General features: G+C 35.3%; 1 protein-coding gene across 2 annotated transcripts in view; it reads left to right on the top strand.

Moving 5' to 3' along the window:
- The window catches only part of LOC145662607 (phospholipid-transporting ATPase ABCA1-like), a 1,231,974-nt gene that overhangs the window by 991,722 nt on the left and 212,809 nt on the right, over positions 1 to 27,443 (top strand). For both annotated transcript variants that reach the window (XM_081728328.1, XM_081728326.1), the window contains one exon: positions 22,440 to 22,617. In XM_081728328.1, coding sequence (XP_081584454.1) covers positions 22,440 to 22,617 — 178 coding nt within the window. The remainder of the gene's footprint in view (positions 1 to 22,439; positions 22,618 to 27,443) is intronic.

The raw sequence follows: 27,443 nt of genomic DNA, 5'->3' as shown, positions 1-27,443 counted from the left end.
TTGATGCCTCTAGTGCCTCTAAGTTGAGTTTAACGGCAATCAGTGGCCGTCCATACCCATTGCCCACGCAGTAGGCATGAAAGAGTCGTATCAAACTATGGATGAAGTGTTGTCTGCCAAAAATACAACTCTTTTAAGTGGAAAGTGTGTTTGATCTTAAACTTGTAGCCATCTTCCATTGTTTGCAAGGAGGATACACAAAGTATTGTTGTTTTTTGTGTTTGTAGAACAGCTGAGACACTGCAAACCACTATGTACAAAGGGTTTGACCTAAGCGTGAGCAATATACAGTTGGTAAGCAAAATATATAACATCTTCCACTGATTGATGCTAACCAAATCTTACTTTCCCCACTGCACATTAAACTTGGTTTAATGAGTATATTTGTGAAGGCACTGGACAAGGAGAGCGTAACTTTCAAGTACTTAAGGGGAAAATTTCCCAACTTAAGTGAAACAAAGGTTGCAGCAGGGATTTTTACCGACCCTCAGATAAGGAAATTCCTTCATGACCCAGGTTGTGAAATAAAATGAACCATTTTGAAGTCGCTACATGGAATGCATTTGCTACGTTATGTGACGGTTTCCTAGGGAAATACAGGAGTCCTCAATATTTACAGTTGGTCGATTATTTGATAGCAACCTATCAATTTCTAGGCTGTCGCATGTCATTGAAGCTACATTTCCTTGATTCTCACATGGAATTTTTCCCTCCAAACTTGTGTGACGTGAGTGATGAACACGGAGAGCGATTCCACCAAGAAATGTCCCAAATGGAACGCCGGTACCAAGGCAGATGGGGTGCTTTAATGATGGGCAACTACTGTTAATTTTTGTGCAGGGAATCCGACACTAAATCACACAAAAGAAGATCATCAGAGGTTTATTTCCAGCAATAACAAGTAAGTGCCTCGTAAAACTAATTTCTCTAGTGCGTCTTCGCACTTTCGGTGCAGAAAAGAATAATTTACCACTTTACTATCCCAATACATGATGGGCTGTATATAGTGATCCTATATGGGATGTGGAAACTGGTCATATTCTGTAACTCAGAAATTTGACGTATAGAAAATTTCTAAATATGCTATTGAATTCAGCGACCCCAAATTAGTAAAGAACATATACTTTCATTCCAGTTACAAAAAAGAAAAGTTTCAATTTGTTGCCTAGTGTAATGACTCATAAGTTGTATTTCTATTATTAGTTTCCTTTCTAAACAATTCTGTAATAATAAAAAAGAGTTTATTTGTCTATTGGAAGTATTTTACTATTTGTTTTCATTTTACAACCCAGCATATTTACTAATTTTTATTTTTGTTTAATTGGATGTGTATCTTTTTTCAACAGTAATAAGGAAGTGGTCCACTATAATACGAGAATAAATTACCCTATAATCGAAAACTTTTGTTAAATTTGAAGATATTTATCGGCACGATGATTTAACATTTTATACCTCACATTTGTAAATAAATATAATTATCTATTTGTCAAATATTTATTTAATATGTATAAATAATTGCCATGGAGAAAAATGAGACACTTATTAAAACCCATTCGCTAGTTTAGTGGGTATGCCCATTGAAGTTAGAAAAAGCGATTTAATTTTACCTCAGTTTTGATAGTTTTCTTAATTTTTGAAGTAGTGAAACTATTTATTTGATAAATATCTATGCAAAGGGCACATGCACTAACCAGAAGAAATAAAACGCACTATTTCCCATGAAAATCGGTTTTAGCTGTGTAGCGCTAAAACGATATCGATGTCGGCGTTAGCGGCCATCTTAGAAATATGACCTCATACACCGGCTCGGCCACACTTTGAGACAAAACAGCCGGTCGTACACGACTCTATAACTCATTACCTATCCGTCGCCATTAATCATATAATTTCTTCGTTCAAAATCCCACGGAATTACATATGCCCCTCAACTATTAGAAAAAGAACGATTTCCACTGTTTTTCTACCATTAGCCAAAGTGTGTTAAATGAATGAATGAGTAACATTGCAATAATACATACTGCAGTAGAAATCTAATGCGCAATGTTTATTTCTACGTCCTTACTCGATACAGATTTAGCCAGTTTGGTCCAGCGTTTTTTTTAGTAAGAGATGTGTCACAACAAAAGGAAAACTTCACGAAAGATTTCATAAATTAAATAAAGTATTAAAGTATGACATCTGAAGCCTTGTACATTATTTTGAATGATCTCATGAAAGATTATAAATGTGAGAAAATTTGGTTGCACAAAAATTGATGATAGTGCAAAGATGATTTCGAATCGTTTGCACACACTACAAAATCGGGTCAAACACACATTTACTGTCTCTGTTTGTTCCTTGATTTGCTCATAGACTGAATCTAGTTCTTTCTTAGGTATCATTAAGTTATAGAGAGTGGGATGGTGTGTTCTTCCGTAAATTTACAAAACAAATCATATGCTCTTTGTGTCAGAAACGAACGAAACTGTTTCGTGGTTGAAAGACACATTTGAATTATAACTTTTAACTAGTTTAAAGAATTTATGAGCTTAAGAAAGAACTTACAGACCTTTTCATTTTTGTTGGACAATTTCAAGCTCCAACGAGAATTGGGATCAAGATTATTTCACAACTGTTTGGGTAAATTACAATGAGTAATTTCAATTTCAATTTTCTATTAGAATTATTTGTTGTATTTTCTCAGTTGCAGATAACATTTATGATTTTCCACAGACTCTAAATCCTGATAACTAGATATACATAATTTTCGGTATTGTGTACAAAAAGTCAAGAAACTTCAGGGAGCCTTGCAAAGCAAACACGTAAATTTCAAAATTTTTGGTTTAAAATATGCCACGAACAAAACGTCAAATAGCATTGATAACGTGGATTGCAAGACTCAGTGTAAACGTCTCTATTGTGAAATATGTGATGTAATCGTACAACAACTGACAGAAAATTTAATCAATTTAGAGTCTCGTTAGTCTCTGGGATTGCTCGGTTTAAAGAACTTCCACAAATATACAATCTGTTTATTAGAAATAGCATCGCAACTAGTCGTGACACATTTATCGGAAGACACGCATGTTAATCACTTATCTTATACATAACGTCAAAACGAATCAAATAGAAGTCATACAGAGAAGCAACAAAGTTGTGCATCAGATGAACGATGTTCTTTGAAAATAAATATTAACACATGTGAATGCATTATTCAAAGACATCAAAGAAAACTTATACAAAGATATGTAATAACATTAGCAAATGAACTGCTAATGAGTCTACAACTGTGTCAAGAATTTTACGGTAGTGTCATAGAACCACTCGCATATGGAGACATGAAGACTCATGGCTTCCACCTTATCTATTATTGCTTACCCAAAGTAAGCCCTTCATTACAAGCTACTGGTTATTAGTTCTGGCAACCAAAGTGAGAGTGTTCCTTAGTTTAGCTTTCCACGTGAATCGGAATTTAAATTTTGGTTAAATCGTGAGATAGATGGTCGCTTGTACTTCAAACACATTCAAGTCCTGAGGTTCTATTCGGTCTCTCGACAAGTTGAATTGAATTTACGAAAATAGAACTTTCAAAACTGTGTAGAAAAACTTTCGAAATTCGATTTGGATTCAATTTATGTTAAAAATTTTGTGGAGTTATGCAGTACCCATATAGTGGGAAAAACTAGTTAAAATGGCTGTTTAACGACCGTTAGACATAGGTTAGGTAGCAAAACTAATGGTTATATTTTTCATAAATTCTAATATTTTCCGATAAATTAGGCAGTAAACATTATAAACCGAACAATATAATCGCCAAATTTCAAAAGAAATAAAGTCGTGTTTTCCAAGAAGTATAACATTACTTGTGAAACTTACAAGGGGCCTTGTTCTGGTGTCATACGAAATGTGAAATGAGACTATGGTCAATCGATTTGTGATAGTGAACAAGAAAATCCATAGGTGGGAAAAACCTTCGATCGCAACCGTTCCGTGGAGTAGGGACACGGGCAACACAAACACATTGTGGATAATGAGACGAAATAGGACCGAGTTCGATAATAATATGCATAGAACCACAGTTAAATATATACTAGAACGTGACATTACATTTGACAATGCTCTGACAAGTCAGGGCAGAGGCGTAGTACGTAATGACAAAGGAGGGGCGGATAAGGGCAAGTATAAACGGTCATATAATTTAGGAAAACGGAGAAGCAATACATCAGGGTAATAGTACAATAATAATACATGGTCAAGTAATAAACCACAAATTATAGACAACCTGTAAACGACACCGTGAAACAGAAATGGAAGAAATACAGTAGACTATAGAGGGGATTGTTCGTAGGGTCCGGACCCCCTACTCTCGTAACATCCGATGTGTATATATTGTTGTATGCATGTTGGCATTCATTTTCATATGTTTGTCGCATGTGAAACTGTCTGTGTATTCCCTGAACATTGCAAGGATCCTTCCTTCCCCCTAAAATCCTGACTTGCTACGTTCCTGGTTAAAAATATACGTTGAACATGAATAATAATGACCGAGAAATATGACTAAAAATTTTGCATAAAAAGAAATTTAGTGCAACATAATGGACTGTCTTCCATAGATAGTTGTGGAGAAGTATTGGAAAGACCTTCATCCGGCAGCGAATCGACAATGGTTTTTATGATGATGATGACATAAAAGTAAGTCAACAATATACGCTCCTGTGTGAATGCACTGCAAAGCACCAAAGAAGCACAATATACTGCAGATAAATAACACAACTGTGCACATGTACACCTTGTCTCAAAAAGGTTGAGCGCATTCTTTATTGGTGTTTTGAGGCAAAAATTTTCTAAGTCCAGCTTCGGGTATCTTCGGGAAAAAGTAAGCCAGGTTCGAACCTCCAAGTAGTACTCCGCGCATGGATAGTACTCCACCTTTGCAATCGGGAAAAAGTTTGCAGATGTGTTTTTCTTCTTTTAAATATAATAAGACTTGTTACCAAGTGTTAAAAAAAAGCAACATTGATTGAAATACTTAATGATACAATATTTCGAAACCTTTTATTAATATGAGCACATACTTGTTTGTCATTTAGCTCTCTATACGTAATGGAACATTTAAATACGTTAAAGAATCTTTCCATATGTAAAAGAATGCTCAAAGTTAAGAAATAGAACATAATTCTCTCCTGAGTACTAAAATAAAAGTCAAAGTAGAACAGAAACAGCGTTTGTAATGGATATGAATGTCATAATTATCTTGAGATAAGTTATACATCGCTAGAAGGATAGTTCTAGAAGTCCTTGTGTTAGCTCATTGGTAAGCTATCGGATTTCAAATCATAAGGTTGTGAGTTCGATTCTCGTCTGGGTCAGTACTATTTTTTTAAATTATATTTTCCGCAATGCATGAAAAAATATATAAAATAATTACATTAAAATACATAAGTTGTTTATATATAAAACATAATAATTGCAGAACATAGTAATTATGTTTAAAATATAACATCTGAGATAATTTTCACAGTAGGTCGGTATTATATATGAGAATGTTAAATACAAGTTAGGAAAATCGTTTAATAGCAATAAATAAGTTATGTAGTGTATTTATTTGCAGCTATTTGTCATATAGAGAGTAATTCTCAACATTCATAATACAGAATGTCATTTATGTTCTTGAAAAGTTATTCGATGCATAAACAGAGGGTATAAACAGAAAATCCTAAGTCGGAACGCTCGCAAAAAAAATTCATGAACTCCAAAGGTCACGTGAGCAGACTGGAATTGTCCTTATGAAGCATGCCACAGCAGAAAGTCTTTACATAGATTTTCAATTCAATTCCTGATATATGCTTTTGCAATGTGGAAGTGGTGATGCTTTGAGTCGCCCTCTCTCGCTCGCTCGCTCGCTCACTCTCTATTTATACAGAATATAAAAGTGGATTTATGTGTGTGTTTCAACATAATTCTGATATATCTAGAGCAATTTTAACTATATTTCTTACAGTCTGGAAAAAGAGTACTGTCGGGATACATATCAAAAATGCTAGAAACGGGTCGATATTAGTATAGAATCCATAGTTTCGTGGTCGCTTAGGTGAATAGCTCTACTTTCAATTCAAGTCCAATTAAGCTCCCATTAGCACACAGAGTGGTTACGTAGCGACATAAAGATATCGAAATCAATCGATATTAGAATCGAATCGTAAGTTTTCAGCGCCGCTAACAGTGCAGCATTTCCCATTAGTCCACATTAGTCCCATTGCCTAGAGGGCAACATATTTGCAGAGTGCAAATTTTAAAACTTGAATAATATTTTAATTTTTTCCATATGAAAAAGTTAAAAATCATGAGCAAATATACTATTTCACGAACAATCCTCTTTTACTATTCTAATATGTTTAATAATAGCGTAAGAAATCTAAAAATAATTCAGAACATGTTTCACAGTTGTTATTTTTTGTTACGTAGTTGTAGCTGTAGCATGTAGTGAGTGAAATTTAACTGTAATAAATTCACTAATTAACCATATTCGAATTAAGTTTTATTTTTAAGTTCGGAATGAAGGGGCGGAGAAATATGTAGTTATTGGGGGCATCGAGCTTTTCAACATTTTACTTTCAAGATCTCCATTTTTCTTTTGTAATTTGTTCCTGCTAAAAAAAAGTTCAGTCACTTTTGGATGGATTGTCATAGGATAGTAGGAGTTGGATTTTGGGATGCAGCCTGTGAGATTCTAGAAAAGCTAACTGCTTGAGAAAATATTTTTGAATCATCTGTAACATATGAAATAAGGATATGTATCATAAAGAATTGAAAGTAACTATGTCTGCGTAATCATCACGGTCAAATTGCAAAGTCAAATGAATTGACGTTTGGTATATAATCAGGCTCCAATCCCAACTGGGAAGTTATCGTACGCGTGTCACTTTCATTATAATACATATCCTTAGGGAAAGTAGAAGTCCGAATTTTTGCGAAAAATTTAGTATCTCACAAGCCGTTCAACTGAAAGCTGAAATTCAGCATATAACTCTTTATTAAAACGAAAGAGAATATGCCCTGGCATTTTTTTAAATTGTCTTTTATGAGCGGGGGGACGGGGGTGCATTTTCTATATATTGGAAATTGGTAGTGGGTTGATTTGTAAAAATAATCAAAAACGATTGATATTAGTTGAGAAAAAAATTGAGTAACGCAAACTAAAGTTCTTTTTGAATTTTATACCCACTGCTTTCTATTTATAATTGCTGAAGCTGGTGTTTAATATATGGAGCGTTCCGAGCATAAGGCAATCAAGCAATAAAGTTAGAGAAAATGGCCATAAAATTTGTATTCTAAACTTAATTACATGGGCATTTTCAATTAGTACGGCAGGCTTAATTATATAGAAAATTAGTTTCTCTCTCTCTTGTTCTTTTCTTTTTTTCTTTTTTTTTCTTTTTTTTACGTTGGTCTACTTTTCCTTGATTCGAAACTTTTCAATTTCACCCTATTTTCTACTGAAATGTGTCTGTAAGGCAACAAAGAAATAATTACATATGATAAATTTAAATTCATTTTAATTCGGAAGATGAGAAACACTTTGCCATTATATATCGTAAAGGTCAGATCCACCAGTATTGTAACAAAGAGGTGCTTGAGCCAATGACGGTAGAAATTCAAACTCCGATAAGTGATAATTTCACAGTCTTGTTTTATTACAAGTGTAATCTCTTTAGTCAATGGAGAGGAGGACGTGGGTCATCGGTCAGAGTTGATGTCGATGGGTTTTGGTGGGTCGGAGTTGGTTGCAATGGTTCAGAGTGGTTCATAGTTGGTGGTGGATCAGAGTGGATCACGATAGTTGATGGGTCAGAGTGGGCCAATGGGTCATTTGGGTGGTGGGTGATAGTGGGTCATGGTGGGTCGTGGATCAAATTTTCATTGACCCACACCATCTCTGGTTAAAATTGTACTAAAGATAAGAGGCACCGAAGATGCATGTCGGCTATTATGCTCAAATTTTGCGCATGGATAGTACTCCACCAGAAAGCAATAAATCTGAAACGGTTCACGGTATCACCTCCTAGAACACGAGATGTAGGGGTTTGTCTGATTGGCTAAATTAAGACGTCAATGATTTATCCTTCAACAACCAAGCATTTTATGATCGTTTCCGTGGGGAAGTCAGAAGAACACGTGCCTAGTAATCGTAATATTGATAGTTCGCGTCCACCCCGGGGTATTTGTTTTGTGTTTTTTTGATTCACCTAAATATAAACAAATCACACATATAGGCATTTTAACATATTTTGGGAGAGTAATTTTGTGGTTCGTTGGCGTTTCATCGCGTCTCTGCCGCTGGTAGTAAAGTTTTCAAAATGGAACTTGGGCCATCACGGATCGTCGCTGCGGGGCCACCAATTTCTGGCGAGAGGTTAATAGTTGACCATCTGTAGTCCACCGACGTTTACAGCTTAGGGTAATGAACGATGTCCTTGCCTTATAGACTTCATGACTACCGACGTCGGCAGTCAACTAGCTTTTAGTATTCCTTTACTAACCATCTATCGTTCATGTTTGTACACGGTGTTGTCATAATAATAATAATAATAATAATAATAATAATAATAATAATAATAATAATAATAATAATAATAATAATAATAATAATTATTATTATTATTATTATTATTATTATTATTATTTGTAGTAACAGTAGTATAATTGATGATAGAATAATTATTGTCTATGTATTGTCTAGGTAGGACTACACACAGGATTTGGCTCGTTTTGGTTCGACTTGACTCTAATCCGAGTCGAGTTGGAAGATAGTTTTCGCGCCGAGTCCAAGAGTAGACCTCAAAGATGTATGTTTCGAGTCGAGTCGAGTTTCAAAGAAAAGTCGTTCGTGCCCATTCCTACTAATGAGAGCTTAATCGGACTTAAGCGAAATTGAAAGTCTCACTATTTATCTAAGCGACCCCGAAAACTATGAATCTAATATCGATCATTTTCTAGCAATCTTTTATATGTATCCCCCTCCCATTCACCATAGGTAAAACGACAGCACTCTTTTGGAAACTATAAGAAATGTGGTTAAAATTACTCTAGGCCAGTGGTTCTCAATCTAATTCCTATCACGATCCCCTTTTATCACACGCTCTTGCCAGCGACCCTTTTATAATTTGTTTTATAATAAGCTTGTGTGGGATTTTTAACATACCTATTTCTATAATAGTAGAATCCATTTCTTGTTTATAGTGAACAGTGCCGTGGCATGGAAAATCAGCGCTCGGGGCGAGAGTATAGTACGATGTCACCGTATATATGAGTGACGTTGACAGACTAGCTACGAAGCGCCACCATGGTTGGCACGAAGCTCAATAACATTTTCAAAATAAACTCTACCTTTCTTTAATTTTGAGCACATTTTATTACGTTTTTCCTTCTATTTTACACATGTGCACATGCACTTTCCTAACATGAGTAACACACTTCCTCCGAAATGTGTGGCCCCTTTTTTCGGCGCCCGGCACTGACAGTGGATACAGTAACTGTAATATCTATATTCCGAACCACGAAGGTGCTGGTTCAAGATGGATGTTAAACTCCTTCATTCAAGAGGCCATTAACGTATCCAATCTAAGCCCACAACTTCTTGACCAAATAATAGAATGATCATGCGACAAGTCTTCGCAACTGGTTTTCTGTAACGAAGACTTCGACAAGTTCTGCCTGATGAGGAGAGAAGAATATACTGGTGTGGTGATTGCTGCTTTAAAAGTAATAATTCCATTTGCTATATCGTACTTGTGCGAAAGTGTTTTTTTTTATGGTAAACATAAAAACAAAGATAAGAAATCGCTTATCAGTTGAAAATGGCTTGATAATGTTCGTCATGAAGATTGAACCGGGCATTGCTGCACTAGTGAAATTACACCATGCTTAGGTATCTCATTAGGTTTTAATTTTAATTGTATTTCAATGTGCAGGTTTTGTTTCATGTGTATTTTTCTAGTATTTCTATATACAGTTCTCATTAGTTTTATATCATACCTCTTTGTTTTAAATTCATTTTTAAACAACTCTACTAACTAACTAACTCTATGGCCTATGGAGCCCGGAGGTTCAATGCCGCGTTCACAAAAGCTCTACACTGACTTCTATCCTTAGCCAATTGGATCCAGTTTCTACTTTGTATTCTTATCTCAGCGAGATCCATCTTAATATTGCCCTCCCATCTGCGCCTAGGTCTTCCTAATGGTCATTTTCCGTTTGGTCTTCCAGTCAAGACTTTGAAAGCGTTTCTACTTTCTTCCATTCTAGCTACATGACCTGCCCACCTAAGCCTCCTAGACTTGACGACCCTAACAATGTTGGGTAACCGTATAAATTATGTAGTTCCTCGTTATGAAGTTTCCGCCATTCCCCATTCCCGTTCCTCTTGGGAATATTCGTCTAAGGATCTTGTTCTCAAATACTTTCAGTCTATGTTCTTCCCTCAGAGTAAGCGACCATGTTTCGCAACCATACAGAACAACAGGCATGATTATCGTTTTGTATATTTTAAGCTTCAAATTTCTCGACAGAATTCGCGACGACAAGAGACTTTGAACCGAATAGTAACACGAATTCTACACCCTTTGAAAATGTTCAATAGACTTATTTTTTATTGTTCTTTACAGTGTGTATAAAAAATAAAAGTATGCCTATCAGAACAAAATTAAAAATAATATTTAAAAATAATTTCTGGTATTAGATTCTAACTATATTTATCTCTTCCGCCTATCTTCGCGATCCCCTAGGGGCCGCGACTCCCAGGTTGAGAAACCCTGCTCTAAGCATACATGAGTTATGATGGAACATACATACATACACTTTTATATGTATAAATGCAGATAAGAGAGAGTTGAGAGAGAGCGATTAAGGAATTACCGCTCTCAATCTCTTCACTTTACTTTTGCGATTCGTGAATTTCTTACGTGACAGTTTGGGGCTAGCTAGTTTTTTGTCTTGAACCACGATCCGATTTTCGATATGCTCTACCTAACTGCTGTAATGCGAATATTGAGAAGTTATCTGCGATGAAAGTAGCTGCAAATAAATACATTACATAACTTATTTATTGCTATTACACGATTTTTTAAATTTGTATTCAATATTCACACATAACACACCGACGTTCTGCGAATACCTCAGATGTTATATTTTAAAGATAAGAATTACTAATGTCGTGAAATGATATGAATATATATATATTCAACTGATATATACAACTGATGAATTGTAATGAAACTATTTTACATAATTTTCATGCATTGAGGAAAGTAGAATATCATAAAAGAATCTCACCTGAACGGGTATCGAACTCACGATTTAAACGCTCGGTGGTGTACCACTGAGCTAACATGACCGCTTTTCGGAAGCTGCTTCTGAAATATAACTGAGCTCATACGTAAATGCTCTTTTCCGTATGGAAATCACAATGACGAAACGAGAGTGTGAATACATAGTCTCGAAATATTGTATCATTAAGTATTTCAATCAATGTTACTTTTTTCTACACTTAATACCATTTCACCATGTCTTATTATATTTAACAGAAGGAAAAACATATCTGTACATCTTTTTCCGATTACTAAGGTTGGCTTTGGAGGTTCGAACCAGCAGCTTTAGTTTACTGTTTTCCGAAGATACCCGAAGTTGGAATTCGAAAGTGTTCATCTCAAAACAGCTATCATCATATCGCTCAATCTGTTTGGTATATGGTATATGTTATATCGTATATGGTATAGTCAGTATAACAATTCATTCTATAGACAGCTTTTCGTTTGTATTAATATTCCTTTATAAAAACTGTTTTTAATATTATTATTACGGCGCACCATTTTCAGATTTCTTTCGCGAGTCGTTGACCAAGTCGTTCGCCACCAGCGTTGCCAGACTCACAGCTCGGAATTATTCCAAAACCTGATCGAACTTATGCTAGATTCGGTCAAATTATGCTAGATCCTCATAATTACTAATTCAGGAGTTAAAAAAAACGAAGTTGAGATACGATAACGTAACTTAAAGTACACAGAGAGCAAGAATGCATGGATAGAACTCAATACTTCACACACCAAAATTTTAACTCAACTAATTACTGCAGTCGTTGCCAGACTCAATGGCGTATATATCGTATAAATGAATGCAAAGTTTTTGTTTACATATTTTGAAAGAAAATTACTTCGCAGCATAAGCGGAGTTGGGAATCGTCTGCTAGGGGAGGGGGCAGATTTTTGGTCGGTCTCGGAGCTGTCATTTCAGGAATAAATATGATCATGAAGTCAGAAATAAAGATGGTGAAGTTGTCAAAAAGTTGGGGGGAGAATGGCCCCAATAGCTCCGCCCATGTCTCGGAGTTAAAGGATTAGAAAACCCTGGGTGGAGCCACAAAAAAAAGCCCAAAGCCGTTCCGAACTTACTTCGGAAAATAAGACTGCCTGTATGGTTTACCGAGTGTATGAATCACTGGAAGAGGATACATTTCTGCCGTTCTTTTTCTTCCCACGACCAACTTCTTTCTCATCTCCATGTTTTACGGCTTTTTGATAACTTGCTGAAATTGTGCTAGATTTGGGCAGGATTCTAAAAGCAAGATGCTAGATGCTAGAGACATGCAAATTATGCTAGATCTAGCATCATTATGCTAGATCTGGCAACGCTGTTCCCCACAATAGGCGTGTCGTGCAAGTAACCAATCACACGTCAGGTACTAGCTTTTACCTATTGCTTCCTTCTCACAGCTCAGAACATTGGTAACTATGGATAGACGTACAGCAGTAATTACTTTATGGGAGTTGGAAGGTTATTCTGCAACTGCAGCTAGCAGGCGAGTAGGTGTCCCGGCCTCTACAGGAAGGCGATGGATTCGGAAATATGGTGCTACAGGTCAGACTGGTAATTTACGATCTCCTGGTCGTCCGCATGTGTCAACCGAAGCCCAAGATGCGAGATTAGTAAACGAAGCCCGGTTAGACCCACTAAGGGCGTCTAGACAGCTAAGGGAAGCTTCTCTCTTTCCTGGTAGTAAGCATACAGCTCTGCGAAGGCTTCGTCATGCTGGGTTACGTGGCAGTGTTGCTGCCGTGAAGGAAAAACTCTCAGACGACCACAAAATTTACCGTCTCGCGTTTGCACAGGCGAATGTGGGTCTCAATTGGGAAAACGTAGTTTTCTCAGATGAATCCATATTCACAATATCAAAGGAGGGACGCCGTTTTGTGTATCGTCCGAGAGGCACCCGATATGACCATGGATATGTGGCTGCTTGCAATCGCAGTGGCCATGTATCTATTTTATGTTGGGGTTGGATTTCCAGTCGCGGAGCAGGACAGCTTCATAGAATTGAAGGACATCTGGACAATGCTCAGTATTTAGACATTATCAGTAATATCATGGTGCCATCTGTACGAGTATTTCAGCCTGATGGTGTAATTCAGTTCCAGCAATACCAGTCGCCAATACATACTTCCCGTGTGGTTCAGGAATGGTTCGCAGGGCACCCTGAGATTGATTTAATCGACTGGCCGCCTCGTGGAGCAGACCTCAATCTCATGGAAAATATGTGGGCAGAAGTGAAGCGTACTCTAAGGGAAAGTTGGCCTGAGGCAGATCCACCAAGAACTCAGGATGACCTATGGCATCTTGTTTCCGAAGCATGGCTGGAGGTAGGGGAAGGAGATAGATTTGTCACCCATGTAATAGATTCCATGCCCAGAAGAATGGAGCGTGTAATAAATTCAGAAGGGTCTTGGACACAATATTAATGTACCCGCCTTAACTCCCAAAAACAGCCCTTTTCAGGGCTACCTAAACGCTTCTGAAAATATTTCTAGAAGTAAACCACTCCTTGTATCCGATTTCTGTGCAATCCTACTAACAAAATAATGATAATTAGCTGTAGGTTTTGAACTCAAGACCTCTTCAGTGGCAAGTCCGTACTCTACCAGTGAGCTAACATGAACACGCAAACCCAACCTGAAGAAACACGACTTTCAATTTCTGGTATTCGATGACAATGATGCTCATATACTTTGCAAATGTTGTATTCAACTTGGGATATTCCGCAACACACACACACACACACATAAACAAAGCCAAAGAGAGAGAGAGAGAGAGAGAGAGAGATGAATACACAAAAGCATATTCAACGTATTCGAATGAGACTCTAAGTAACGACATTCCGTTCTAAAGAGAATTTGTGTTTCTTCCCGTGACGTTAAGGGGATCGGGAAAAGTTATGTGTTTTGAAGCAGGATACGACTTTGGATACTCTGTTTATACACTTTCTATATCCGTAGGAATATACTGTATTTCACGAATATAAATAACATACTGTAATGAGAATATTGAGAAGTTAAATCTGTATGACAAATAGCTGCAAATAAATACACTACATAACTTATTTATTGCTATTAAACGATTTTCCTAACTTGTATTTAACATTCTCATATATAATACCGACCTACTGTGAAAATTATCTCAGATGTTATATTTTAAACATAATAATTACTATGTTCTGCAATTATTATGTTTTATATATAAACAACTTATGTATTTTAATGTAATTATTTTATATAATTTTTCATGCATTGCGGAAAATATAATTTTAAAAAATAGTACTGAACCAGACGAGAATCGAACTCACAACCTTATGATTTGAAATCCGACAGCTTACCAATGAGCTAACACAAGGACTTCTAGAACTAAGCTTCTAGCGATGTATAACTTATCTCAAGATAATTATGACATTCATATCCATTACAAACGCTGTTTCTGTTCTACTTTGACTTTTATTTTAGTACTCAGGCGATAATTATGTTCTATTTCTTAACTTTGAGCATTCTTTTACATATGGAAAGATTCTTTAACGTATTTAAATGTTCCATTACGTATAGAGAGCTAAATGACAAACAAGTATGTGCTCATATTAATAAAAGGTTTCGAAAAATTGTATCATTAAGTATTTCAATCAATGTTGCTTTTTTTAACACTTGGTAACAAGTCTTATTATATTTAAAAGAAGAAAAACACATCTGCAAACTTTTTCCCGATTGCAAAGGCTGGCTTGGAGGTTCGAACCTGGCTTACTTTTTCCGAAGATACCCGAAGCTGGACTTAGAAAATTTTTGCCTCAAAACACCAATAAAGAATGCGCTCAACCTTTTTGAGACAAGGTGTACATAGCTGTGATAACGTCTAACAAAAGTATCGTCTCTAGGCTGACTATCATTCGGGATTTATTCTTGATTAGTGCTGGTAATTTGATGCTACAGTGGAAAGGACGACGGACCGCATTTGAATGCTGACAGTGAGAGGGAGAGGGCAAGTCACAGAAAGCCCAATATACCACTATACGTTAAAAGACCAGTTCGTTGCTCCCTAGCCTTTCTACTCTCCACCCATGTACTTGGCCATTCCATGATATATTACTATGCTATTCACCTCAAGTCACACTCGTATGTGTTCATACCGTCTATGGAATTTTCCCCTACGCTATACTCCACACTTGTAACGTGTAACGTGTAACCAACCGCGAGTGACGTGTGCTATGTTGCTCTGGAAGAATATATCGAAAAAAGAGGTTGTAGGGGAAGCAGGCTATTATCCGCTGACCCACAAGCTCGTGAACATCAAGTGACCATTTACGTGTAGTGAAATCTAGAGAAAAAAACATTGTTTTTAAAATATTAACAAGAACAATAACAATTTCTAAAAGTTACAGTGCAATATTGAAGACATTTTCTGTTGATAAGTCGTCAGGAAATTCCTTCCTCTAGAAAGTAAAAACTGCAATCTTGCTGAAAAGAAGAGCAAAGACTTTTATCGTTCGATAGACGCAGAATCATCTTTCTTCAAGAAAACATTTTTTTTCTTCTTTTTAGTTTGTGTGTGAAGTGTAAATGGAAGAAAATACTACGTGTGCAGTTTATAGTACTACATAGTATCTTGTGAATGAGTGAGTAAAAACACGTGCTTTTGTATACATGCAAAAGCACGGGGTGTAATCAGTGGATCCTGAGAAACAACAGTGAGTGTTTGTGTGAGTTGAAGTTTTAGTTTTGGTGCAGTGTGGTGCAATAGTGAGTAATACCTTTAAACATATAACCCCTTTTGCTTTTATTGGGGGGAAAATTGGCGGGAAACTAGTACACATACAGGAGATGCGGCTACTACGTTCTTAGGGACACACGGGTTGCATTTTCCAAACTAACTAAACTAAATATAATCATAGGGAAACAAAGATACAAGCCAAAATTCCAATGGATAGGAGGCCAAACTTTTCGGGCAGTTCTTATGAGGATATGCTAGATAAGTACGAACAGGAACAAAGACAAACAACCAACTCTAACGCACAAGTGAACAGAACCAGATCAAACACAACTCAAAGAGAGAATCCAGAAGATAAAGGAAAGACATTTAGTGAAAAACGAAAGGTAGATACACCAGGTGAGGAGGAAAGGAGTGGAAAAGGGAAAAAAGAAGTTTCACCAACCAAACTCAATGTCAGCATGAGTTTAAATGAGCAAGAGGGAAATATCTCTGGGGATGAGGTCGAAGGAGAAAAGGATCAAGAAGAAGACAACGATGTTGAAATTAGTAAGGACTACGAAACGGCCATGGATTTTGTTGACCAAGCAGTCAGAAAAAGCAAAGCCAGTTCAACAATAGCTAAAAGCATCAAGAAGCATTTAGCCAAATGGTTAATGAAACAATCAAAAACAGAAGGTGTCAACCAATACCTAAGAACCGAAATAAATAAGCTCAGAGAGGAAAATGAAAAATTAAAGATCGAAATCACCAAATTACAAAACGACAAGGGAAAAGCCACAGAAGAGAGGCCACTGTATTCCGCAATCCTTACAGGATCACAGGAACAAGTACAAACAAGTAAAAGAACTCAGGAAATTGAACAAGCACGAACGAAACAAAAACCAACCATCTTTCTAAAAGCGAATGGGAATGAGGAAATAAAGGAGGTAAAGAGAAAATTGTTTCAAGCTGTCAATCCAGCTAAAGAGAAAATCAAAATTTCATCGGTTAAAACAATGAAAAATGCAATCATTGTAGAAACAGCCACTGAAAAAGACATGAGAAGCTTAGTAAATAACAAGAAACTAAACGAAACCGTTGTAGTAGAAAAACCGAAGAAGAAGAAACCATTATTGATTATATACAACATTCCAGCTGATTTCAAAGATGAAGAGATCGTCGAAACTTTAGTGGAGCAAAATTTTGAAGAGCAAGAAATGACAGAAGCAATCAAAGAAATTAAACCTAGATTTAGAACCGGACCAAAAAACCAAAATAAATGTCATCTAGTTATTGAAGCAACTTCCCAAATCAGAAGAAAACTTTTGAAAGAAGGACGAGTATATCTAATGTTCGAAGCTCATGGAATAAAAGACTTTATTACTGTCTCAAAATGCAATATTTGTCTTGATTATGGTCACATCAGTAAACACTGCAAAGAAGAGAAAGTTTGTTTTTTCTGTGGACAGGGGGGGCACGATAAGTCGGGATGTGTGAATAAAGATAAAGCCAAGGTTTGTATCCCATGCACCAAGAGAAAGAAAAAGTGCAATGTTAATACCGAACAAGAGTGTGCAACATATAAAATGCTATACGAGCGCACAATCGCAAAAATCGACTTTTAAATACAGAAAAAAAAAAAACAATTTTAAGATAAATTATGACAAACTCAAAAGCATTTTATGACAAATTTCTTAAATGAAGAAAAATTAACAATCATTCAAATCAACGCTATGGGAGCAAAGACGGCTATGGATGAAATTAAAGAACTAGCAAATAAAGTAGAAGCAGACATAATAGTTGTACAAGAGCCTTACACAAGAAATGACAAGTTGATTAACATGGGAGACTGTGAAACAATTATTGCGAAAAACCACACAGGAGAGATCCAGATTCCTCAAAACGTAGGTGAGAAACCAAAAGCTGCAATCATTAACAGAAATAAAAACATCAAAACATTAAATATAACACAATTTGGAAATAATTGGACTGTATGTGTGGAATTGAGAACGAATCTAGGGAACATTAAATTAATCAACTGTTATTGTCAATTTTGCATGGACATACAACCTTTTTTGGATAATATAGAAAGATTTTGTCAAATGTACAAAGAAGAGAACATCTTAATATGCATGGATTCAAATGCCAAATCAACACTATGGCACGGCAATAAAACGGACAATAGAGGGGAAAGGGTTGAAGAATTGGTCATGAATAATAACCTAATAATAATAAATGAGGAAGGGAATCCACCAACATTTAAGAACAGTCAGGGGGAATCAAACATTGATCAGACAATAGCTTCTACAAGATTGAGTAATAAAATAAAAAATTGGAAAGTACTTGATTCAGCAACAATAAGCGATCATAATATAATAATATTTGATATCGTAAAACCAACCAAACAAGAAGAAACAAATTATTTTCAATCTTCAGACGAAACATTAATATATAACGCAGAGAAGAATATTGGACAAAGTTCTGGCAAACGATAAATCTACCACAGATAGAAGAAGAGAGCAACTTAGATGAATTAGCCCAGAAAATAGAAGATACAATAAAATTAGCAATTAAAAGCTCAACAAGAACAAAAAAGACAACTAAAGGATTACACACGAAAACAAATACCTTCTGGACCAATGAATTACAAGACCTGAAAAGAAAAACACGTAAAGCTAGAAAACTTTATCAACATACATCAGAAAATAATCTAAGACAAAACAGATTAAACAAATATAGAGAGTTAAAACAAAAATATGAAAAGAAAATAATAGAATCAAAGAAAAACAGCTGGAAAACATACATTGAAACTAATTTAAATCTAGATCCTTGGGGTGAACCCTACAAAATTATAAGTAATAAAGTTAAAATACCTACCACCCTCTCAACTCTAAAAAGAACAAATGGTACATATACAAATAATTGGGAAGAAACAATAGACTATCTAATAAAATCTCTTTTACCACAGGATATACCTGAAGAAGATAATAACTCACAAAGTTTCATAAGAAGAGAAATGCAATTACCACCTTTAGAAGACAGAATAGAAGTAATAGAAAACCAAGAAATAATAAATAACATAAAACGACTTAAAAGCAAAAAAGCTCCTGGACCGGATGGAATAAAATCGGAAATTTTTAAACATAATGCTGACACATGGGCACCATACCTAGCAAAACTCTTCAACTTGTGTTTTAAAAACGGACAAATTCCAAAAAGGTGGAAACAAGCAAATTTAATCATATTCAAAAAGTCAGATGACAAGAAAAATGACGATCCAAAATCTTATCGACCTATCTGCTTATTAAATGTAATAAGTAAACTTTTCGAACGAACCATTGTGGAAAGAATAAACAAAAACAGAATTTTAAATAATGACAAATTGCAATATGGTTTCAGAAAAGGAAAAAGCACCGAAACAGCTGTAAAAAGACTAATTGACCTCATAGAAGAAGGTAAACTGGAGAAGTACCAAGTTGTTATTTATGCCGACATTAGTGGTGCTTTTGACAATCTATGGTGGCCCGCACTATTTAAAGAACTCAAAAAACTAAAAATTAGTAAAGCTCTTTACAACATCATGCTGGATTACTGTACTGACAGAACGATTACATTAAAATCTCCAGGAAAAGACATAACAACAATAAGCACCAAAGGATGCCCACAGGGTTCAATATGCGGACCTACAATGTGGGACATTACTTTCCAACCATGTTTAAGAAAACTAAACAATCTAAAAGAAACATTAGGTGTAGTTGGATATGCGGACGATTTAGCAATTGTGATGACAGCATCCTCAAGAAGACAAATAGAGCAAAAAGGAAATATAATATTAGAAAATCTAGAAAGATGGTGTATAGAAAATAAATTAACTCTATCGGTTAATAAAACGAAAATTACAGTATTTGGCCAAACTCTACAGAGAGAACCCATAATCAAAATTAGGAACACTAAAATAGGAATTGTGAATGAATTCAAATATTTAGGTGTATGGCTAGACAAACGACTAAACTACGAAAAACATATAACTGAAACAACAGAGAAGATGAAAAAAATAGCCAACAAACTCTTAACAGTGGCTATGAAAGATTTTAAAATTGACAGAAAAATTTTTAAATTGTATAACAAAGCTATTCTAATGGCTATTGCACAATATTGTGCCGGAATCTGGGGTCATAGACTGTTTCTAAACAAAAACTTAAGGCAAAAATTAATAAGAGTGCAGCGATTAATGCTAATTAGAACCCATGGCATCATAAAAACTATCTCTGCAGAAACAATACAACTATTGGCCAATGAAGAACCCATACACCTTCAGATATTAAGAAGATGTATTAAGACGTGGCTACAGAATAATGAGAGAACGAAGATATTGGAAATTACGGGAGAATTGCCAAGCACCGAAGACGATATTAACAAACTGATTAAACGGAAGTGGGAAGATGAATGGAGGGATTCGATAAAGGGACAAAGAACAAGAACCATTATCCCAAACTTAAAAATAAGAGAAGAAATGGGAACAATAAGCAGTGAATTAATAGAATACATCTCGGGACATGGACCGTATAAATCTCATCTGAGAAGACTTAATATAATTAATGACGATAAATGTACGTGTAATGAAGTACAAACACCAGAACATGTCTTCTGGAATTGCAATAATTACATAACAAATAACAAAATAAGAGAAATAAGAGACCAATTAAAAAGGGATAATATACAAACTTTAATAAACGATAAAATGAAATTAGGAAAATTACAATTTGTTGCAAGACATGTATCAAGAAACTTGTGGAAGGAAAGAAACGATGAAAGAAGAAGAAATTAACAAGACCCACACCCTATATTGTAAATATAAAGAAATAAAGAATTAGAAGAAAGTAAACTAATCAAACAGAAAAAAAAACTAAGTTCTGATGACAATTCCAGAACTTAAACCTTCACGTTCCTTATTTGTGTTAGTGTATAGTGCCTTGTTTAGTGTTTTGCTAGTGGTGGCAGGATTTTAAAATATAACAAGTGTTTTAGAAGAAGAAAGAAAATAAGAAGACTTTACAAAGCTGGTGAGAGAAATTCAGACAGACCAAAACAGTTCTGATGTTGATTTCCAGAACTAACAACTAACGAAAAATTGGAAATCTGGAAGTCCGATTTCCTTTCAAAGAATTTTCTTTTTAGTGGGAAAGACAGGTATGAATAACACCAAGAAATAAATTCATACAGGGGAGATAACTATTTAAAGAAAAAAAAAGAACCTGGTAATACTTGTTTAAATTGTTTACTAATTATTTCTTTTCTCTTTTCAGCTTACCTTAACATTTTATGCAAGGTGTTTCCTGCTCATGTATATGTATGTAGTATGTGTGTGTGTGTATGTGTCTTTGTGTATCTTTTCAAATTTTTCTAAAAAAGGAAATAAAACAACAAGAAAAAATAAAGAAAAAATAAAGAATAGGGCATGATTTAAATTTTGTTTTAGGTATCATGCCAATAAAAGGTAAGCCTCGCCTCACCCTAACTGAGGCCAATCATAAAAAGAGGAGAGAAATCATACGGGGAAAAAAAAGTAGTAGAGAGAGAATTACGAGTAAGAGGCAGTAGCGTCTGCCATTTAATAAGACCATATGAAATGGCAAAGGCAGGGGAAAGTGGAGGCTTAAAAAAAAAAAAAAAAAAAAACTCCACACTTACCCGCCCTCGTCCTCTGTCATTATGTTCTACGCCTCTGCCCTTACTTATCAAAGTATTGTCGAATGTAATGTCACATTGTAGTATACATTTAATTGCGCTTCTATGCATATTTTCATCGAACTCGATCCATATTTCGTCTCATTATCCACAACGTGTTTGTGTTGCTAGTGCCCCTACCCCCCATAAGTACGGAACGGTTGCGACCGACGGTTTTTCTCGCCTATGGATTTTGTTGTTCACTAACAGAAATCAATTGCCGAAATGTTTTATTACTTGCCTTTTTTTAAATAACATTGATATTCCTCAGACTTCTGTTTAATAATAGTGATGGGGCCGCGGAGGCTCAGTGGTAGAGCGTTCATCAATGGTGAATGGGTACTTGGTTCGATCCTAGCTTGCACCAAGTGATCTTGTGGTGGACAAAGACAGTGTGCGTGGGTTTCCTCTGGTTTCTTCCGTTTCCTCTCACTTTCTTCATTCCACCATTTCATTCATTTCTCATTATCATCGTCTACTTTAGCCTATCCTGCATAATCGTGGGACGTAAAACTTAAAGATTTCATTTTTTAATAGAAAGTTTCAGTTTCTTTATACGTATTTCAAGTTTTGGTAGAAAGAAGTTTTGAAATAGCCAATTCTAAATACTAGTATTTTCATGTAGTGTTATAAAATTAACTTCGCAGTAATTGATTTGTGATTTATTTTCGTTACAGATTCCAGAAAAAGTCATCCTTCATTCAAGTCGTTTGCATGGCATTTGCAATAAGTTTTGTTCCTGCTGCGTTTACCATTTTTCTTGTTGAAGAACGAGAGTCCAAATCAAAACATTTGCAGTTTGTGTCAGGAGTGAACCCATTTGCATACTGGTTCGCTGTATTCTTCTGTGATTTGGTACGTAACATTAATTTCGGTCACTTTTGTACGAGTGATCAGCAGCAATTCTTAGAAGACTGTTCCAAATGCAGAACGACAAGGAGGGAAATGTGAGAAATTTCCCTCAATCCTATATTTTAAAAAATTAAACAAAATATATTTTTCTGTCTATTCTATTCAGGGTCGGCTTAAGGCGTGTGCGGTCGCATATATGCGATTTTGAGAAGGGCGCAGAAATGAGAAAAAAATTAAAAACTAATATGGTATAAATTAATATGATAATTTTGAATGTAAGTTAGCCATTTGAATATGTTAATAACTTTTGTTCAACAAATAAAAATGGTACTTGAAAACATTGGAGAGTTTTCTATACCCATTTTCATTGTAAGACACTCATTCTTGCACACACAGCATTTTGCTCTTAGGCTGGTCCTGATTCTATTTATCTTAATTCTCCTTAATTTATAGTAATTACATGTATTCATTTGCTTTTGGCATGTAAGAAGGAAACATATAACATTTTTATTAGAACTTATTTATACAATTCAATAATTTTATTGTTTCAAACAAAGTTACATTTTCGACATGGAACTTGATGGGTGTCTGAATTGAATATGTCATTAAGTTCTTAGTGTATTTTCATGCACAATGTTGTATTTGATTTCTTGGCGTCTGATTTAACATTTTATCGTTTGATTTTATAGTAAAATCTAAGGTAGATAACCTCAGTCCTGACTATAGCGGTATACTGATCATAAAACTACAGTGGAGGGTCGCTTTATACATATTTACCTATACTTGGGAGATTTTAACCTTTTGATTTATAAGAACAGGAATTGCCCCTTGTCGGCAGCCAATGAACGTTCGATTTATCTTACAAGTATTATTCAGCATAATCACTTGAGATGACTCATTGCTTCTAACATGGTTATCATCCTTCTTTTCCATATTTTAAGTGATTTAATTCCTATAATCACATCATAATATTCTACACGAGTATGGAAAAGGTGATGCATCAGATTGTGTATACAAATAAGTCTACTTTCTTGTCATTTTGGACTGTTTAATTTTTACAGCCACTATCTGAAACTTCTTTCTAAGCTTGAAATGTTTGTGTCCAGATGTTATAAATAACTATGATAGCATTACATTAACTGTTATAATTAGGAACGCACGTAGCAAAAGAATCAGGGCATTCATCGTTGTTGGAAACTTTCAGCTTTACGCGGTTAGGAAGTTAATAGCTAAAATAATTGTTTCCTGGTAATAAATTTGTTTTCAGAGTACTAGGATACCGGAATCTTTGTAAATAGTAGTAGTGGGGCGTCATATTTACTGTTATTTTGCAATAAAATTAAGATTGAATGTATTCAGAGTTAGGCTGATCTAACTGACATATTGATTCAATATAACGAGCAAATTATATCAACTACATTAATCTTACAATGAACGAACTTTTCAAAACAGTTCAGCCTATTTCTTAAAGCAAAGTGATTACATTCATAAAAATAATGTACTCCTGGAGTGGCTAAGCGTGTATGTGTGTGATAATCCCTAGTGATAAAAATAAAAATATTACAGAGTATGTGAATAGTCAGAAGTTGAAAAAGGAAAGTAGTAACATAAATTCTCTAGTGTTTGTCACAATATAAGGGTTTCAATGTAAGAAAATGAAACTAACACTGACATCTAGCCTGGCCATAAATACTGCTACGAAGTAGAAAAGTAAAAACCAGGAATATGGTGCTAGGTAATTTAATTTGCGTAACGGATGTGAAGCATGCATTATCTTTAAACAGTTTGCAATAATAATATTTCAAGAAATCTTCTGTTAGTATACACATAGGCTCGGAGTGTGGCAGGCCACTGATCTATTGCGAAACGCACTATATGCAGAGGAAATGCCATAACTACAGCGAGTAAAGAGCGCTTCAAACTCACAATTGGAGTGACTCTTTGTGCAGGCCTACCTATAGCTTGTAACCTAGGGGATTAAAGTCAGGACTGGTAAAATGCCAGTCACCAGTTGATATGAAGTCAGTGCTTCAGCCATTGCTGGGTCGATTTTGCCTTATGGTCAAGAGCAGAATCTTATTGAATAGTACATTGGAGTGTTTTGAAAACGATGGTGTTAAGTCCACTATATGTTTCGGTATAGAGTTTTTGTATTCCACGTTAAACAGTACGTTCAATTCTTACTTAACCTCATTATTGAAAGGGACGCTAACCCGCAATACAGCGCAGTCTAATGTCTACTTGAACAGAAAGTGATATGGAAAGGTTCACCTACCGTAGAAACTAATTGTTTAGTATTACGCGCAAGCAGGGGTGTCATGTCATGAAAAACGTGAAATGTCAATATTGGAGATCTTTGTATTAAAATCTGCTAAAAATTTAAAACTTACGTAAAATACTCGTACATTCAGGAGGCCACACAGAAAATCGTCACGCAAAGCGCGACTTTCTAACTCATGTAGGCGGGTTCGTGTCTCATGGCATGGTGCGTCCCTTGTTGCAGATCGAAAAGAAGGCTCCTAAATATAGAAGTTAGCTGCGAGCATATTCAATAAGCAGTCGCGGATACATGACAAAGTGTGGTCCTCCAGCTTAGAGCTTTCATGTGATTCTATAAATAATGGAAGAATATTTTTATGAGAATTACTTTTCTTCTTCCATATATACAATACGTTCAAGTTAAAGTTTAACACAATATATTTTGATGTGCTGCATCTAATAGTCCCCAGGATTGTATGTCATTCTTTGTGTTTTTGTAGCATTGGGGAAGCAAACATGGCATATATGCGATATTTGATTCCAAGACTATTAAGAATTATCGCTACGAATTGATGATCACTCGGTTAGGCACAATTATAGTTACGTCACTGCGAATAATATACAGAAGCGCTTTTAGAATTCTCAGGGAGTTGATAAAGTGACGGTGTAGTGTCAATGACATTCTTGAGAAATCTTGGACCTTTTATTCTTAGCGGCACAATGAACGCTCAACAATATTTCAACGTGTAGAATAATGGAATATAAACAAGTGATATCTCAATCGAATGTGTGCACTCTGCCTTCCACGCAGGATGAAGCTGCGTCATGATACGTTAAACGTGTGAGTACAGTCAATTATGTTTCAGTCGAATGTGCACACTCTACATTCCACGTACGATGGAGCTGCTGTATGTTACGTTAACAATATCATGAAGTGACTTCCTGAACATTCTCATCTTAACGCATGAATCGAATGGTTTGCCTTCCTTCAGCCCGGATCACATCATATTTTATTTCTTTTTGTAAGAGCAGTCAAAAGTGATCTTATATAAAACAAAACCTCAAAATATTGACATACCTAGAAAAAACTAGTAACTTTCATGTCATACTTCTGAAACTACGGTCTTCCAAACTATGCGAATTCACCGTTGAAATCAGAAGTAATAGATCTATAGTTTCCGGCTGCAGGAATGATAATGTGATAGATTAAAGCTGTTCATCTGACGTTGAATTCATATCAAAATAAGTTCTTACTATATTTTAAAATTACTAGTATATAGAAACCAATATTGTAGCCAAAAGCGTTCTACTATTTCTTACTCCTTTTCATAGAATAATAGGCTGAGATAATACCTATCCTTTGACTGCTGAATCCATATGAAATTGTTTACCTCCTATCACTGCCGTCTTCGCTCTAAAGGAATCAATATCGAAATCAAAAATGATAGGAGATTACATTTTCCGGTTACTATAGAAATGTAAAGATAAATATGGAACCTATTCTTGAGGTACTAGAACTATATGAAAAACTTACTTCTTGCTATTTATGACAATTTTTCACTGTAGTGCAGCGTTGAAACCGAAAATTGTAGATTACTTCCATTTTCGGTTTGAATAGTGGAATAAATATGGTGATAAGAAACTTATTCTTCGGTCGTTGAGGCACATCAGATATCCACTACTTGATATATTTTTCAGTTTATACTCGATAATCAATATTGAGGCTGTGGCTAGTAGAATAATACATTTGTACTACGTCCGTTGAAATAGAAGCATAAAGTCGGAGTAGGAACCTCTTCTTACAGCATTAACTCTATATAAGATCATCGCTTTTCTCTATCTATTACTGTTTCACACTCATGTGATCAGTGTTTAAGCCTGAAACCCTAAATTGTTCACCACTTCTGGTTATACGAGAGGAATACAGTTTTTCTTGGGACGATCAACTGTTTCAGAAAGACTGCTTCTCAATAGATCTTAACGTTTCTCAAGAGGAGAATAATATTTAGTAGTAGTAAATTTCTGCCATTTCCATTTGTTGATAAATAAATAGAGGAGAGGACTTTTTTATAAGACCTTGAATGCAGTCAAAGAAATCCCTATATCATCCCTATCTATTAATTATTTTATTGTTGGGTCATCAACGTTGAAAAGAGAAATTCTTTATCACTTCTGGTTTTAATATAGGATTCATAGAAAAAACTTAAACAATTCTTTTGGTACTGAATATATTCCAAAAGCAGTGTCTCGATATGTCCTACAGTTTTTCCTCTATGAGAATATTGAAACCGGAAATACTAGTAAATTTCTCTGTTCCGATGTTAGTAGTGATACGGATGGGGGTAATACCATTTGTTTGGATTGGCTTCAAAACCGAATAAAAAGCTTTTGTTGCTGTCTATTTTAGCTTTTGGTTTGTGGTGTGATCAACACCGTAACCAGAGTTTTTTGCTTGGCCCACTCCTAGATGAAAGCTATTCTTCGATTAGTGAATCAATTCTTTGTTTTTTACTGTTTTTCCTCTATGTAGATCAATGTTGAAATCGGAAGGTTTCGTAAATCTTTACTAC

The sequence above is a fragment of the Thermobia domestica genome, chromosome 10 (assembly GCF_964235325.1).
Source record: "Thermobia domestica chromosome 10, izTheDome1.hap1.1, whole genome shotgun sequence".
Lineage (NCBI taxonomy): Eukaryota > Metazoa > Arthropoda > Insecta > Zygentoma > Lepismatidae > Thermobia > Thermobia domestica.
The sequence above is the reverse complement of the archived record's forward strand: the minus strand, read 5'-3'. Positions and strand labels throughout refer to the sequence as shown.